Source organism: Agelaius tricolor, unplaced genomic scaffold, assembly GCF_023055355.1.
Source record: "Agelaius tricolor isolate 1412-34295 unplaced genomic scaffold, bAgeTri1.0.p SCAF_2, whole genome shotgun sequence".
In the NCBI taxonomy this organism is placed as follows: domain Eukaryota; kingdom Metazoa; phylum Chordata; class Aves; order Passeriformes; family Icteridae; genus Agelaius; species Agelaius tricolor.
The window spans coordinates 52,250,191-52,268,511 of record NW_027269262.1 but is presented as its reverse complement, the minus strand read 5'-3'; the positions used below and the strand labels follow the sequence as shown (position 1 = coordinate 52,268,511).

The 18,321-nt window shown below is 43.0% G+C and overlaps 1 protein-coding gene across 2 annotated transcripts in view; it reads left to right on the top strand.

Moving 5' to 3' along the window:
- GAREM1 (GRB2 associated regulator of MAPK1 subtype 1) overlaps positions 1-17,420 on the top strand; it is a 102,350-nt gene extending 84,930 nt beyond the window's left edge. For both annotated transcript variants that reach the window (XM_071418818.1, XM_071418819.1), the window contains 3 exons: positions 2,233-3,411; positions 8,395-8,561; positions 11,956-17,420. In XM_071418818.1, coding sequence (XP_071274919.1) covers positions 2,233-3,411; positions 8,395-8,561; positions 11,956-12,868 — 2,259 coding nt within the window. In that variant the 3' untranslated portion in view covers positions 12,869-17,420. The remainder of the gene's footprint in view (positions 1-2,232; positions 3,412-8,394; positions 8,562-11,955) is intronic.
- The last annotated feature ends 901 nt before the right edge of the window (positions 17,421-18,321 follow it).

The window sequence follows — 18,321 nt, the reverse complement described above, 5'->3', positions numbered from 1 at the left end:
ACAGTTGTCTCTCCTGGCTGCCAGGGCACTGCTGACTCATGTTCAACTTGCCATCATCCCAGGTCTCTTTCTACTCTGCTGCTCTCCTGTGTCTCGTTCCCCCATCAGATTGAGGGTTAAATTCAGCCTTATTTCACCTGCAATGATCCTGTGACTGTATTTTTTTAACAATGAAAAAAATGTTTTCCAATGTTTTTAATTGAAAATAATTTTGTCTTTAAACATGTCAGTTGGCTCTAAAAGCCCATGTGCTATTTGGCTGGTTGAAGTGGATGGCATCAATAAGTAGCTGCTCCACAAGACCCTCATTGTAAAGCTCAGCCATTTAGTTACCTCTGTGGTTTCACATCTGACCCACCGTTTCCTCCTACAGTGGATTGTTTGTTTGTGAATCATCAGAGAACTGTAAGCTGCCCAAGGAGGAGCTCCCACAGCTGCAGGTTGTGACACCTGCCTTGCTCCAGACAGTGTCCCACAAGTAGTGAGGAAAAGCTGTGATGCTGCAGCATCGAGTGAAAAGTCCAACAGTGTAGCTGGCATTGTCAAAGCAGCCATTTGCAGGGACTTGTTGATTCTAGAAACCAATATTCCTAGAGAAAACACCCTCTCAGAAAGAAAAGGGGGAGATTGCATGGTACAGGCACAGAGCCCTGTGTGTCCTCAGCCCTTATCAGCCCCTCAAAGACAGGGCTGTGTGGCTGCAGCTCCAATGCAGCGCTCTGTGGCAGTGTCAGGAGAAACCAGCAATGAACATCACATGGCCCTTATCAGCAAAAGAGCTTCCAGTGCTTTCATTTCATGTCATGGTGTTTCAAATGCTGCCAGGCCACTGGTGCAAACTGTGAGTGAGTATTACGTACCATAAACCCTAGTGGTTTCCTGGATTAGACCAATTAGTGTTTGTTTAGATAATTCAGGGTTTGAATGACTTCCTCTCCGGAAGCCCCGAGCCTGAAGTGCTAAGGCGGCGCACCTCGCCTGAGCTGCCTGTGCAACTGCAATTCTGGCTTGCAGAAAATAATCACAGCTCTGCAAATATAGAGGGATTGCAGGTCATGTCTTAGAAGAGGAAGCATTATTCACTGCGCTTGTCAGTTATTGACTTACTGGAATTACAGCTTTGATTTCATGCAGTTGTGTGATGATACCAGGGTTTGAAGCCTGGAGTTTGAACTTCACTCAAGTCCATGAAGTCTTTAGGGGTTTTGGAGGTGAGGAAGGGATATACAATTTTAGCATATGTTTTCATTGGCAATTTCTTTAGTATGTTCAATTTCTCAAATAAAATAGTTGATAACAGACCAGTAGTGTTTATCTGGTACACTTTCATTTATGAGTAGGGATCTGCTGCTACCAAAGAATTGGGTGGGTTCTGTTAGGTCCCTGAAAAGGGCTTTTCACATTAAACCACTCAAATATGAAGCAGAGCAATCTTGTCTATAAAGAGTTATTTCAGTCGTAAGGAAATAACTTCAGAAGCAAATGAGCCTTGGACATCTGTTTTGTTGGGGGTTTTTTCCTGGTACAATTTCCATACTAGAAACGCTCACACATGGCTGTGCATATGTTGTTTAATCTCTTAAATTGCAATTATGATCAAAAAATGAGGAAGGAAGTCTATGACTAGGAGAGCAAAGCAGGGAGGGGAGTTAGGCATATGGGATAGACCGATATTCTTGATTTCTCCTTCACGGAATAGATGTCATCTGTCATTCCCCCTAGCCTGGAAAAAATTATATCAAAGGGATATGCTTCATCTGTAATGATGAGATCACCTTTTCTGCTCCTCAGGGAGCTGAAGATGGTAAAAGACATTTGTTTCCCTCAAGAGCCTGGCAAATAAGTTCTAACAAACAGCAAAAACAAAGGTGGGAAAAGATACCCGAGGGAATCCAGACATAGTCTGTCATAGCTGAATGACACAAGTGGCTATTTGAACTGCTGGGATATGTGGATTTGCCCTTTCTGATTATGGTTATGTTTGTTCTCATGCCTCCTTTGGCAATTTCAGGTGGCTCTTTCCTCTCAAGTAAAATGCAAGAATGAGCTGAACAATTTTAAAAGGTTACTTCAGCTTAAACACCTTGCACTTGACCAGTCAGCTGTTCAAATAAAGCTACTTTAATGTTTTCCAATACATAGTCTTGTAAGTTCAGTCTCAAGAGATTTGATGTGATTTGAAGTATTGTCTTCATTGGGGGGAAAATCAAATTTTTCATTATTATTTTGCAGGTAGCTTCAGGTGAATGCAATGAAGACACTGAAGTTTACAACATTACCCTTAGTACTGGGGATGAGCTCACTTTAATGGGGCAAGCAGAAATCCTTTATGCAAAATCTTCTAAGGAGAAGTCACGGCTCAACACCATCTTCAAAAAAATCGGGAAGCTTAATTCAATTAGTAAGCTAGGCAGAGGCAAAATGCCCTGCCTCATCTGCATGAACCACAGGACCAATGAGAGCATCAGTCTCCCTTTCCAGTGTAAGGGCAAGTTCAGCACCCGCAGCCCACTGGAGGTGCAGATGCAAGAAGGCGAGCACACGATTCGCAATATAGTAGAAAAAACCAGGCTGCCTGTGAACGTGACTGTGCCAAGTCCTACACCAAGAAACCCTTATGACCTGCATTTCATCCGTGAGGGGCACAGGTACAAGTTTGTCAACATTCAGACCAAGACTGTGGTAGTTTGTTGCGTGCTTCGTGGAAACAAAATCATTCCCATGCATTTTCCTTTGCACTTGACACTTCCGAAATTTATTCTGCCCGATAGCGTGGTCAAGGGGGAGCTGTGGCACGAGCCTCTCATCCAGCACTGGTTTAATATATGCCAGGAGCAGTTTGACATAGACGAGTATTCGCGTGCCGTGCGGGACGTGAAGACTGACTGGAACGACGACTGCAAGAGCCCGAAGAAGAGCCGGTGTGCGGGGCACAGCCACGTGCCCAACTCCCTCAGCTACGCGCGGGACGAGCTCACACAGTCCTTCCACCGGCTCTCCGTGTGTGTCTACGGCAACAACCTGCATGGGAACAGCGAGGTGAACCTCCATGGCTGCAGGGACTTGTGTAACGAGTGGGCCCTGTTCTCTCACGATGCTCTTCAGTACCAGGAGTCGGGGGACAGTGGCAGTGATTACCTTTTCCCTGAAGTTAGCGAAGAATCCATGTTTCTGCCCACGAAACCGGAGCTTCCTTACGAAGAGCTCTGGTTGGACCAAGGGTCTGGAAAGGGTGGTGATCAGCCTCTCTCATGCTCGCTAAGTGAGAAGAACAAGTGTGAGAACTACAGAGGATCCTTCCGATCAAAGTGTGGTACCGCGCCTCTTCCTGTGCCTGCAACCATCGGAACAACCACGAAGTCTTCAGATGTTTCCCTACCTCCACCTCCAGTGCCTCCCAAATCAGAAGCAGTAAGTCAGGGTTGTTTATGTTTGTTTGTTTCCTTTTCTAGGTCGTGAAGAGTTTGCATGCAGATCTTTTTAGGGAATACTTGGTGGAGGGGGGAAGGGCACATACAGGGCAAGGGAACAGTCAGACTTGGCAAGATGTGCCAATTCAGCTAGTTTCCTACTGTGTGTAAGTCATGTCTTAAATATCACTGGAGTATATTTAATATTACTGATCTAACAGCTTAATCCTGATACTTAAAGATGATATTTATTGTAGGTTTCTTGCTCACACAAACAAGGTCTAAGAATTGCTGAGTCACTTAATTCTCTTGCTTTCCACATCATCTCTCCATGTGACCTCATTGTTTTCTCATGCCTTCTATCTTCTGTGGCCAGAGTGTATGGGGCATGACCCACTTGGAAATACCTCATATTGCCTTAGTGTGTCTTCAATTAACAGGCTCTGATAATGAGAACAGCTAGAATTTTTACAGATTTTAAGTGTTTGTTAATGAGAAATTGTCTTATCTATTGTGACCCTATAGCAGATTTTGAAGAATACTGTGTCATTGTCCCCAAGGAAACTTTATCAAACTAGACCTGAACTAATTGCTCTGTACTGCTTATTGAAAGAAAATATGTTTAAATAGGAGCTCTGCAGAATTGATAAATGAGCCTTCTAGAGGACTCAGTTTAAACAGAGCATGTTTCCTGGCCTACGGTTTTTAATGAAAACTCATGGGAGAAATCACTTCTCCAAACCTGAAATGTCATGGAGACTTAGGAGGGAAAAATGCAAATGTATTTTATCAACAGGAGCTTATGCAGGCTGGCTGGAGATTCCACTCATTATGTGGTCTCTTGACATAGTCCTAAGCATTATTTAAGAAAAAAAAAAGGAAGAAAAGAAAGTAAAGGAAGAAGATTCCCTAAGGAAAGAGTGTCTAGGAGTCTTTAGCAAAATGTCAATGATACATATATCACGTGAATCTTGGTGTATATCATTATTTAACAAATTTGTTTTGCAAGGGTTTTTCTGGAACTAAAAAAATATTCCACTTGAAAGTCCTATGGTGATTTCAAGAGCATGGCTGTACAGTAAATTAAGACTAATTTGAGACCAAACTGCAGCAAAACATGATGATCCCTTACCTTTCCTATTGCCATCTAACAGTCCAGTAGTGTTGGCTGTAGCCTTGCCCTCATGAGTCAGGTCACAACCTGGTTGAAAGCTAAGAAGTGTTCATTCATGCTGGGTCAGCCTGCAGTGGATTTCTGTGGGGATGCCCCTGGCCAGGCTCTGCAGTGCCTGGGGAGGTGCAGTGAGGAGAGGGGAGGAGGACACCAGGCAGGCACAAAATGCCCAGCTACAGCCCTTGGACTGTGCCATCAAAACTTCCCCTAAAAGCAAATGCAGGATCTGGAGCGGCCAGGAAAGGCAAGACATTCTCAGCAAAGTGTTTACGTGCAATGTTAAGTGCAGGAACCCAAGAGCACTTCCTTGCCTCTGAGGTCAGGTATGCACTGACACTTTGTCCAGACTCTTGGACAAGTGCCCAGCAGCACCATATGGAGATGAGGCTCCCTGGCAGCCTACACTGGTGTTAACTGGAGTGGGGTTGGTCCCACCCTCCTCCACCTCCTCCTCCTCCTTTCCCAGACACATCGTCCTGGCTTCCCTTTTGTGCTGGCTCTGGCACTCCTGTGCCTGGGCAGGCAGCCAGGTCTGGATCTGGAAAATGATTCGTTTCCTGCTGATTTGTGTGAGCTGAACTGCTTCTGCACAGGGTCAGAGGAGTGCTGCAGTGTTGGGGGTGGGTGGTGGGGGAGGAAGGCTGTCCCCACAGCCCTTGTGGCATGGGTCATGCCTGCAACATGAGGGTCTTACCGCTGAGCTGTGGGCGCTGGGAGAGCTGTGGAGCACCTGCACATCATCAGTGTGGACCCTCAGACCTGGGGAATCCTTGGGGTAGATGTGTATGTTGCCCTTTAGAGTTATTTTGGAAAGTGTGCAATTTTGTCATGTGTGTCTTACATTACTGAGGTAATGTGTGACTGCTGTCAGCAATCTCAGTGTATCTTTCTAGCCATTTTGGAGAAATAACTTCTGCTAAAGATATTAGCTGGAATTTAGAGGTGGGCAGGGGGTGTAACCCCATTAAAAATAAAACAAAACTAAAAACCTACATTTCCATAGATTATAATAATTTATACTTGCTTTTATGGCTTCCTGGAACAGCTTTGGAGTGAGTATCAGTGACCTACAGAATTTGTCTGTGGGCTGGGGCCGAGGAGATGTTTGCATGGTTTCCATGTAGGTATTTATAGAGTAAGTAGATCTCAGGAGCTGCTGGTTTAGTCATCACTCCCTCTAGAATGATATTCCATAGCATTTCTGTGTAAAGGTTGGCTGGCAATTGTATTTTTGCACTAAATTTAAAATGTGTGTCCAGGAGCTGTTTGCAGGATGGGAAAGGACATCTGGGTATTTCAGAAGCTGTTCTGGTTTTCTTCTCTCCAGCAGGATGAAGCATTGTGATACATTATGCGTATTTTCTAAATACCTTTCAGAAAATCAAAGTAGCATGAAGGCAGAAGGCAGAAGAGGGGGGAATAACCTCTGAATTAAGGCCTGTAAATTAGTAATTTCTTCATTCCCCAAACACTAATTTGCATAACATCAGAAGCTGTTTTCCTGATTGATACAAAGCACATCCCTAATGGAGTGCGCCGGAAGCTCAGGCTCCTGTGGGCGAGGAGTGTGGAACTGCTCTGTGTTACACTCACAGTCAAGCTGGTGACAGGGCAGGTTTTATCCAGGCAGCCTCAGAGCTGGTCATTGCAATGGGCACCTGTGGTGCCCTGATTCAGCAGTGGCACCCCAGGGCCCAGGTGCTGCTGGCAGGGCTTGGGCTGGCAGCAGGGAAAAGGAGCGGTGGTCTTAAAATCAACATAGCACCTCATGCCATTGGAAACAGGTCACCATTCCTAGGTCACAGGAAGGAGGGTTGGAGCATGAGAGAGCTTAATGTCTAACAGAAGTTTCAGGTTGTGCAGTGTAAGTGTTTTATCTGTATCTGACAGCCATGTGACATTTAGTGCTTCCAGAGCAAAGAGTATTTCCAGCTAAGAGCAGCAGCCATCGAGGTCATTGTCCTGTCACACCGTGGCTGTTCCACTCATCTCCTGCATTTATTTCATTGCCATTCTCTTGGACCTAGTGAGCATGGCTTTCCTGAAGCTTCCCCTTGCTCATGTCAGTTTAATCTGCAAAATTTCTCCTTTTTATTCCTCTGCTGGGTTTCCTGGGGGCTGCGTGTGGCAGCTGTAATTGTGGTTTTGTGACAGGGACCAATTGGGACTGCAAACAGGTATTATTTATGGCTTCATTCTGATCTGCAATCTGGGTCAAGCAAGGGAGTTTGGCATAGTTTGTTATGCCAGCACCTTTGAATTCCTCAGTCTTCCAGGAAAGAAAAGCTTTAAGCCTTTGACCATCTGCTGTGCTCCAAGAGCTCCCCTGAATGGTCCCTCTAACCCCATGGATATATATTCAATAGCATTCACTATTAACTTTGCCTATTCTGACTTGGGGGGAGAAAAAGTCTTCAGGCGTCCTTGGGGCACAATATTAAAATGGTTGAAGAATTTTATGCCTGAATTCAATAACAAACATGAATAAAATTGATTCATTTTTTCCCCTTTCCTTGAAAGAGCAAATAAGATCCCTTAGAACAAGATTTATTTCAGTGTTTTATGCTGACGGGCATTTCCTGTAATTTTGACTTGTTTTGAATTAGGGAAAAAATGTACTACAATGTCCTAGTCCCCAGTTTTCCATTTCACTAAAGTACTAAATATGTTGTTGCATTTTGAAAGCACTGAAGTGGATTGCAAAAGGTTCCACATTTATTTTGTTTTTAAATAAATTAAATCACTTTAATTGCTAATTATGTGTTGCAGAACTGCTAAGATAACTTTTAGTTCTGCATTGTTGTAAAATTTAAAAATAAACTTCAGCTTTCAAACACAAAAATAATTTCCTTTTTCTGATGCATCTAAGACTGTTTCAGACAAGGAGAACATAGAGGTCTCCTCCTGCCCAGGGGCAGGTGGTGAATCGTTAAAAATCCTGCCTGGCAGCCGAATTCTCAGCAGCCTTCTCACCTCTAGCCCTACTAAATAAAGTTGCTCTCTCAAATATGTCCTGATGAGATTAAGTCCTTAATTCCATCATATTTTTTATGGGGACGGATCCTGACATTTTGCTCCTACACAGGCACACCACAGTAAATTTCAGGTGATCTGTGCTACAGCTGTGTGTTTTAAGCTGTGAGGTTGTCTGGCTGCACAGAGCAGACCTGTAGGCTGGGTGTACACCTTTCCACTTGTACATTTTGGACAACCTTATCCTGCACTGCTTTGGCAGTTACAGAAGGACTGAAGCTCCTAGTTTGAATCCAGAAGCTGGTAAATATGAGATAAATTACTATTCCTGAGGGAGGGAGGCTGGGAATCATAGTTGGATGACTGACTATCACTGGTGAAGTAAGTCAGGAAACATCAAAGTATATTGCGATCTTTTCATTACATAAGCTTGGTTTATTACATCTAAGTAAACAACACTAATGAAGTTTAGGTGTAATGAATTCCTCCTTACAAAATGTATAATATCAGGAACAGTCTGTCTGATTTTCTGTGTTACTGGAAGGTTCTTTTACATAGTTTCATTGCTGCTACTTTTTAAATGAGTGGCTGTCAAACTGCTGAAATGTGCCCTAAAAAAGACTGCTGGTAGTTCTACCAGTGGCAAAGCGTTCCTTTGGACTTCCTTGACAGATACGCACTGTTGCAAATGTATATACTTTTTCATTTCTCCCTTCTCCTCCCTATTTAATTATTTCCCTTCAAAGAATAAGGCAGAACCAGATGTGCTTCATCTGGTTGAGGCTGCTGTTGCCCAGATTTTCCTGCTGCTTGCTTACGTGTTCTTCTTTTGTGCAGGTAAAAGAGGAATGCAGGCTCCTCAACGCTCCCCCAGTGCCGCCACGGAGTTCAAAGCCGTCCTCCACCAGTCCTTCCATCCCTCCTCGCACAGCGAAGCCTGCTCGACAGCAGACCCGCTCTCCCAGCCCCACTCTGTCCTACTACTCTTCAGGACTGCACAACATGTATGTGTTTGAGCTGTGGGAGCACTGTGCTAGCTCTTTCTGAGAAAGTTAAATTTAGCAGCGTTCTTTTTGAAGGCACTTGTTTCTAAGGCACAGTGTCGTGTCAGACTTGCAGTAAAATGGGCTAACCTGTCAAGTTGTTTTCAAAGATTGAAAAGGAAGGAAAGCTCCAGCAGAAACTCTATTTTACTAGATTGGACATAGCAGTTTATATTAAACACCTGCATACATTGCTAGAGGTAATATCACTCTTAGGTGACATAGGCTGACTAGTTAAGAGATCATGTATAATTCTCCATGTTTCTTGAAAGGTTTGAATCTTCAAACCAGCCCACCTCAAAGCTAGTTTTTGGGTGGGATTTCAGTGCTGCATGCAGTGCAGCCAGCTGTGATAATCAGAGACACAAAAAGAGTGTGGTAATCCAGAAATGTGTTGTGCTAACTGTATGGACACCTGCGGGGTGGGTGTGATGGAGGACAGAAAGACCAGCAGACACCACTGAGTGCTAAGTGAGGTGTAGCAGAGGGGGGCCAGACAGCTCCCACATCAAACACACTTCAGCACAAACCCAACCCACAATCCAGATAATCCACCCAGGCTAGCTGAAAGTTGTCAGTAAATTCTGAATTATGTGGCTGCATAGCTTTTCTTAGTGGTACAGTGTCTTTCCTTCAGCTTCGGAAAGTATATGCACCTTCTGAAGCCTCACCTCCTTTTTGCCTTGGATGTCTTCTTGCCATTATTTTTGGTACCCCTTCAATGACACAGTGCTACCTGTGTGGATACTATAAATTCATCCAAAACATCACTGAATTAATTTCAGCCTAGATGCAGTTGGTATAATAACTTATGCTGAAATTGCCTTACTAAGTCATTCTGCACATTTGTAGCTTAGTGTTGTGGATCTGGCAATGATCACTCTAAATCAAGGCTGCTTGCTTATTTTATGAAAGCCTGTTGGGTAGTTCTGTAAAGGTCTACTCCACAGGAGGCTGAGCACAAGACCTCCCAGCTTTAGGGGCCCACCAAATGCTGCTTTCTCTCTTTGTAGCTAAGAATACATCTGCCTCCCAAAAACTAGGGAGAAAACTAAGAAAACAGAAGTGAAGTTTCACAGGAATGCAGAAAGTTACAGTGAAATTGGGGTCAGTGTTTTCTCCCAACTAACAAGCAATAGAATGAGAAGAAAAGGCCTCAAGTTGCACCAGGGGAGGTTTAGATTTGATGTTAGGAAAAATTTCTTCATGGAAAGGGCTGTCAAGCATTAGAACAGGCTGCTCAGGGAAGTGTTAGAGTCACTATGCCTGGAAGTGTTCAAAAAAAGTGTAGATGTATCACCTGGGGACATGGTTTAGTGTGGACTTGGCAGTGCTGGATTAATGGTTGGATTGATGATCTTAGAGGTCTTTTCCAACCTAAATAATTCTGTGATTCTATGAAAAGAAAGCCTTGACTTTCACAGTGTTTGCATGAAATTCATCTCCAGCTGGGTCCAGATCAGATGTTTCCATTTTGGTAGAGCTTACCTGGTGTTGCAGAGGAAGCTACTAGAAAATTGCCATTGTGCAGAGTAACCAGATTGCTTTGCCATTTATATCAGTAAACTTGTTTTCTGGATCATGAAGGGTTGCAGACAGTATTTTAAACAGAAAGAAAGTCAGTATGATTTGTCCTTATCTGCCTCTAAAAATGCCTGATACCTGACTTCAGCTGTATGTGAGGCTTGTCTTGCATCCTTTTGCACTGAGTCCTAGGCAGTTCATTTTAGTGGAGGCCAAATAAGGAAGCACTTCGAAAATGTTAAAATGTTTTCAGAAATTCCATTAATCTTTGAACTCAGTAATATGTTCCAGTTCTAGTATGGAATTAGAGAACAGAAACAGGATCAATCAATTTAATTGCTCTGCATTGTTGGTTGTTTACGACACCTCACTGACTATTGTCTCAGCTTGATGGCTTGGTTTGTGAAAAATGATTTGCACTGTGTGCAATACACCAGTTGGCCTTTAAGCAGCCAGAAATAACTAGTTGATGGTGTATCCCTGTTGAGGGGGCAAAACTCCATGTCTCATATTGAAAACATCCAGCTGCTTTACCTATCAGACTTGTATGAGTGACATAAACAGAGGAAAAGTTTGGAAGGCACAGAATGGAGACTGAGAGATGATTAGAAAAAGGGAAACTGCATTTGTTGGGACAGATATTTTCCAGTGATGTAGATTAGAACTGTTTTTACACATCTGCACTTTGTATTTGATCTGGGCAAGTCCAGATTGGCCTCTCTGATCCACTGTAAGCACACAAGGAAGTAATTTTGTGTCAATCCATTGAAAACTGTGCTGGTTTTTTGATAGCTCCATTGATCCATTTTGATAGCTTGATCCATTCTCAAGCAGTGTTCACTGAGCTGTCATGGGGTGACTACTGAGTTTTTACTTGAGTAGTTAGTTTTCAGGAGAGAGAGGCAAGTCATTAAAACAGTTTTTTTCAGCTGTTGGTTTCTGTCTGTTGTGTTGAGTAAGGGTTTTATAAGTCTGCTAATTGTTTTTCCAGTGTTCTGGTTTAGTTGGCCAAAATTCCAAAGATCAGCACAAAAAGATTTTCTTTTAGAAGGTGGCATAAAATCAGCAAACATTTGTTGTGTGCTTTTGTTGTCATCCCCATCACTTGAGAATACCTGGCTATAAACCATCAGTTCCCTTGGACAGGCTGAGCTTAGTTCACCACCTGGAAGTGGATCCAGGGTAACTTTCTTTAGGTGCCTTTGAAGAGCAAGTGTTTAACATCAAAGCTTTTGAAAGATCCAGACACACCAAGAAGTTACTCTGGGTAAGCTTAAAGCCTGATTCTTCAGCACATCCAGCCAGGTCTGCTTACCTGTCCAGCTAAAACTCTTCCTTTGGCCATGAGCATTGACTCCCTCTGTGTCTCTGTACTCTGCACTGGTTCACATGGCCTAGGGCAGTGGTGACCTGCCCTCATATGAGTTTTGCATACCATGACACATCTGTGGTATATATATAGAAAAGTGCTGGGTTGGAACATCTTTCTAGTGTATGTGAGACTCTTTCTTATCCGTGGTGGTATCCCTCAGGAATTCAGCAGTGAAAAACTGAGTATTTGTGAGATGACACAGAACTGAATTGAGGCATCAACTTTTTTATGAGCTTGAAAAAACATGACATGGGGCTTTTGGGTATATCAGCATCTTGTCAGGCTTGTAGAAGGGGTAAAGGATCTGTCAATACATTAATTCAAATATGTTAATTCAAATGTGAAAAGTTCTGCTGGAGGAAAGAAAGTGATGGTCACCTTCTATCAGATGATTTATGAGTTTATTGAAATGTCAATTTTTTTCTTACTAACAACATCCTTTCTGCTTTGTTCCTTAAGTAATGTCACAGAGAGCGACAACACCAACCCGACTGAGAGCACACCTGTTTCCTGCTACCCATGTAACATGATGAAAACTGAATCCAAAGAGCCTGACAGCACAATGCCTTTGGGAAGCCCCTCAGCTGAAGCTCTGCCTTCGAGGTTATCTTGGCCAAACCATTTTTCAGGAACTGCTGAAAGTCTGAATAGGAGTGATTTCCTGCTTGATCCAAGCAGGAGCTACAGTTACCCCAGACAGAAGACTCCAGGTACGCCAAAGAGAAACTGTCCAGCACCTTTGACTTTTGACTTCGATGGATGTGAGCTCCCAACAGGGTACTCCCCGCTGACTCCAACAGAGTTCACAAACACCATCTCCAGCTGTCCAAAGTCAGCAAGTTACTCTCTAGACTGCACTGATGAGAAAACTCTGGGAGTCAGCAACACAAAGCAGAGCCATTCGTGTCCTGCCTTACCTCCTCGGGCACCGAAGTCAAGCGAAGATAAGACAGTTACAGATATGTGTCCCTTGCCACTGAAAATCGATGGTGCCGAGGAGGAATCAAAAGCCGGCTCTCCAGCCGTCTTGGAAGATCAGTATCTGGCTAAAAAGGGCATGCAGGATACGTTCTCTGTGTCTTACCCCTTCTCATCTCCCCTCCACCTCCAGTTAGCACCAAGGTCTTGTGGGGATGGCTCTCCCTGGCAGCCACCCACTGACCTTTCTGGACTCTCCATAGAGGAAGTGTCTAAATCGTTGAGGTTTATCGGTCTGTCAGAAGATGTCATATCATTTTTTGTCACAGAGAAGATTGATGGCAATTTACTGGTTCAGCTTACAGAAGAAATCCTATCAGAAGACTTCAAGCTAAGCAAATTGCAGGTTAAGAAAATATTACAGTTCATTAATGGCTGGCGGCCCAAGATGTGATGCTGGCTAGTTTTTAGTGAAACTGTTCTCGATACATTTGAGCTAATACATCACTTCCTGGTTTTTTTGCACTAAAAATCCTTCTTGTAAATAGTAGTAGAAAAATTCTTACTATGCAGATAAACATTTTTCAGTGGTGAATGGACTTTTTTTTCTATGTCAATAATAAAGGTAGAGAATCTGCAGAGGTGTGCCTTTGTGCATCCCTGAACATTCAACAGCTGCTAAAAACAGGACACTAAGGGAACTTTGGCTCCATAGTCTGTTAAGACTTAGTCGTATTTATTGCTGAACAATTTGATGCTGAAAGACACACACCAATCCAGTTTACAGTTTTGTGTTAACTGCAAAAAAAGATATTTCTTACGGGATTATTTCTGTTCACATAATATTTGGCAACATGCTGTGACTTGCAGATATACAAAAGCATTGGTTTTGACACTACATCTGAAAATGTTAAGAATTGCTGTGAAGTGCCACTAATACACTGTTCTTGCAGCATTATTTTTATTAACAGTATCTTCCTGACTGTCTGTAACGTGGATGCATTTTCCATGTTACTTTGAGCAAAAAAGAGTTAAATGTTTTTAAACCAAGAGTCAAGCTTAGCTCGTTGCCCAGAGGGGAGGGAGAAGGGGGATTTTCTACTGAGCCACTCTGCCCTGGCCAATTAAAAGTTTATGACCTGTAGATTTCAAAAGTTGCTTTTGTCGTCGGATGACTGGAGTAAATAGCGTGACTTCTGGTCGTGCAGCTTTCTCATGAGAAAAGCAATTCAGTGCACAGCCTCTTTTCTCAGCAGATCCTGCCTGCTGCAGCAGCCTGCTAGCACAGCCCTTGCAGGAGCCGTGCTGTGGTGAAAGGTAACAACTCCTTGTGTTTCTTCTGCTGCTGTTCTGATTGTCTGGAAATGTGCTTGGTCTGCTCTCCTCTTTCTGCGGTCAGACCTGTGTGGGAAGGTGGCAGTGCTCCTGTGTCATGCCTTTGAAATAAAGTGCTGGCAGGGTGGGAGGGATTGGAAACAGAGCGTGTCATGCTGCTGAGAATGGGCTGAGGGAGCTTTTGGGCCATGCCACAGGAAATGCTTGTGATCTTTTCAGTTCACCTGTCTTGTTTGCAGTGCTAGGGGGATGTGGGTGTCAAAGTGGGAGGGGCTGTACCATCAAAGGATGTGCTAATTCAGTTGCCCAGCTGCAAAAACTCACTGCAGTAGATGTCACACAGAAGCAGCAGTTAAAAGGGAGCACAGAGATGGTAAGTGGGCATTAGTCTGCCCCTGGAGACCTCTCAAATTTAACTGCTCACAAGGCTAGGAGTAGGAGTAACTTTTGATCGTCCTTTGTGGATTTCTTGTAGTTGACAGAGCTCTCTGAAATGAGCCTAAATAACCTCAGGATCCCCCTGCCTTTATATACTGGATTTATGGAGGTCCTCAGGAAACAGTCTGTGTTATCCCTTCCTCCTCAGTGCACATGCCCAGGATCCTCAGGTGATCAGAGCTAGGAATGCTAGAGCAACTTCACCTTCCCTTACTGCTGAGCAGAGCCCTGACCAAGAGAACACCATCACCTGCCTTGCTTACCTTTTTGATGTATTAAAAAATATCTCCATTGGTAAGGCATGTAGTTGGGAGCATCAAGAGAAAATACAGAGCAGAGACAAAAATGCTAGAGTTGCCTGTTTTCTCAACCATATTGACTCATTGAAAATAATTTATTAGCAAATAGAGCTTTCTGTTGTTTGGGACACATTTCATGTCATGTTGCCATGCCGAAGCCAAGATGCATTTGTCTTCCAGTAATGCAAACCACCAGTTCCCACCTAGAAAGCAAAGCCCAGTTGTTGTGGGTATTACAGAGCCAACAAATATCCCAATAGAAAAACCTCCAAGAGTTTATAATCCTGTTTTTTGTAATGTATTCACTTTAAGCAACAGATCAATAGCTTTTTCCAAATGCTTTTTAATTAGCATTCTAAAATATTTTTTCTTCAAATAAGACTAGAGCAAATTCAGATACTGTTCAGATGTGTATACTTGTTGGTAGACCACATGCAAGTCAAACCAACTGCCTTTTAAACTTCACTTTGTCAAATGAGTGTTCAAATATGAAAGGGCCAAATCTTTAATGTCAGGTACATTGTTTTGCTCAGCTTGTTAGTTCCAGGTAAAAAACCCCAAAATATCTCAAAGAAAAAGAAAATATTACAATCTTGGTAATATTAACATTAAATATTGCTAACACCCCCCAGAATATTAACATCCCTCGGAAAATAGTCTTCTTTGACTGTGGATTCATACCAATTCTATTATCTCTGCTTACCTGCTTGAAGTGGTTATTCTTGCAAAGAGACTGGTGGAATTTGCATTCATGACCGTGCTGCATTAACATCCCATGTGCATAAACCAAAATAGAACTGGCTCACAGAAAGGCCTAGAAATGTGCATTGATTGCAGAAGCTGAGCCTGTGTGCCAAAGTACAGCTAAAACCTCTAACTGCAGACTTGCTATTGATGGTCTTCCAGTTGTCTCATTCTGCTTGGCACTTCTTACTTACTTTGATGCATAATGTATTAGCATTTAACTTTTTCTTTTGCCCTTAGCCACTCATTGCCTTCACTTTCCAAGCCGTTATTGGGGATTTAGGTGTTCCTAACATTTGTGTTCTGTGAATTATATGGCTCCGGTGTCGATCTGCCTGTTGTGGTACACAAGCTGGACTGAAGTGTCTGCTCTGGTGAAATCAGCAGAGTGATGAGCAAACTGGGTGTGTGGAGTGTTGTGGCTCAGCCTTTGGATCCTTGGTTATGGAAAGGGCTACCTTTCAATAGGTAGCCAGGCTATGGCAAGTCCCAAGCACAGCACTGAGGTTGGCAGTGGGGAAAACCAATCTGGTTTTGGACGGTGGTGGAGTCCAGCCATGTTGATGGGAGTTGTGTTGATTGTCTTTGGAGCCTGAGAGCTGTAACCATTGTGCCAGAGTGGGCCTAAAATCACTTACATTTTCAAGGCAGTCCACCAAAATAGGCCAGTCCTAACCTTGGATTTCTTTCCTCAGATTAAATAAATGTAAGGCCTGTGGTGCTTCCTTGGTTATCGGTGTCTGAGCTGTGTGTTGTCCTTGGGGTTTTTGTTTGTCTGGGGGTTTTGGTAGCAAAAAACACGTCATGTCATTCTGTATGGAGTTGTCTCTCTGTCCTGCACCAGGAAACACATCCTTTCTATGCAACTGTCATGTGTTGGCACAAGGACTGATGCTGCCTTCAGCAGTGAAAGCTGGATTCTGGCATGGAGGCTTTCCTGGAGGTGGACACCGAATTGGGCAGGGAAGGGATGGAGAGGAAACTTGAGGGGAAATGCTAGTTTCTTTCAAGTGCTCATTGTGCCCAGGATGATGATTCTTTGTCTTGCTGCCTGCCTGGCTAACCAAAGCTGTGTTGACAGCAACTCAAAGTGCATATTTGCATTCTTGTTCTTGCCATATTGTAAAAATTGCCTACGGCTAGAAACTTAGACGGAAAACATTTGGTCCATCCAAAATTAGAAGGGAAATACATTTTGAAGTGTTCTTTTCAGCTAGAAGCAAGGGTTAGAATTTACTGTGTATTTTCTAATAGAACAGGTTTACTTGCCACTTAAAAGAACTTTGTTCCTTAACAACAGCTTCAAGAGAAACAGCGTAAACAGCAAAGCTGCCTGAAAACGCGCTGTGTTTCAAATCTATCTATAAATAATTGTTTTCTCTTATCTTTTCATCTTGAATCAACTTCTTGGTTGTCCCCCACAAAATAAATTGTGCTGGCACCAGCTTCTTGTGTGCTTCCCAGTGGGCTGCCTGCCTGTAGCACAGGCCAGCCAAGTCCTGCCTGCAGGCCAGGCAGGGGGTCACACCATGGTACTTAAGAGCCAAACACCAGCCCTGTGAGAGGACTACAGCTTAGCCCAGCTCTCCTGGCTCCTCTTTCTGATGCTCTGAAATTGCAGCATTCCTGTATGCAAACCAGAAGGTACAAATGAAATCCTAATAAGCGAGAAGGATCGTCCTTTTTATTTATAGGGATGGCAGGGCAGTGGGGAAATGCAGGCCCCTTGCTGAGACCTAGCAATAAATGACTCTCCATTTTGTTATGTCTTAAGCTCCTGGTGGCCCAGGAGTTATTCAGACTTCACAATTTTTGTGTGTAATAACCAAATTTTCAGTGTGAAAATCTGCAGAATGATTCTCTTGACTTGGACAATCTTCTGAATTGTATTAAAAATATGTTTGTTCTTAGCTCTTTAGATTCACTTTGGGTATGTCAAAAAAGTAACATTTGGGGAAGAAAAAAAAAAAAAAGAAAAAGCCCCAAAACTTTGGCTTAGTAATTTCCGTTATAAAACGAAGCATAGGTTTTGTGGAATTCTGTGCTGTTTTGGGCTTTTGTGTAAAAGGCTGGAGGCAGATTGTTATTTAAACCAGGTGCAAATAAATATCCCTGTAATGTATATGAACAAATTTAAACTGCGTATTGTAAGTATATAAACTGTATATTAAAGACACTATTTTCATGATACTTCAAATGCCTACAGATTTTGTTGTACTAAATTGGTCGGGTTGCATGTATTATATAAAAGGGTTGGTTTTCATTTAGTAATTTCACTGACTTATCCTCTTGCTCATCTCAGTATAATTTGGAAATAAGCACTTTTCAAATAGTGAATTTCACAAAGTAAGATTGGGATAATTGAGAGGAGTAATCAGGCTTTTGCATTTAACCTCTCAAGACGTGTTACTTTTCCCTGTCTTGTAATTTCACTCATTCCCCTTCAGCAAGAGCACTGAGCTGTGTTTCCCCAAAGAATTTGTTGCCAGACAGCTTGCCAGTCCTAGTAGACATCACCTAAAACATTATTTTCCCAAGCCCTATTATCTTTGTTTTGGAGGAAAGCATTCCATTATAATTTGGATATGCTTTCAAGCGCAAGACCATGCGCAAATATTCCTGCTTTGCAGAAACTTTCTGAGGCATTTATTGGCTGGGGAGGATAATCAGAGACAAAACAATATTGTGCTCTAAGGCTGCACATTGCCTGTTCTCACTCCCTTCGATATTGGCAATGGAGGGAAATGTCAGCTCTACAACCATCAAGGTGTTATGCAGCTAAATTGCTACTGTGCCAGATTCCTTTGGGCTGAAGCTTCATGGGCTGATACCAGGCCAAGAGAAAGTTTACTACAGCACAGCAGTAGTTGTGGGAGGGTTTATGGAAGGAGTCATCAATATATGTTTATGAGATATAAAGCAGGGCAGAATCTGACACAGTAGTTGCTGTTGGATTTGAGACAGATGGGGTTTACCTCCAACCCTCACACCTGAGAGAGGAAAGAAGTGTGTCTGGAGGCAGGATGTGCATCACAGAGGGGTGAGGAGAGGGACAGAGAGAAGCAGAATTTCTTTCACAAGTTAAAATAAA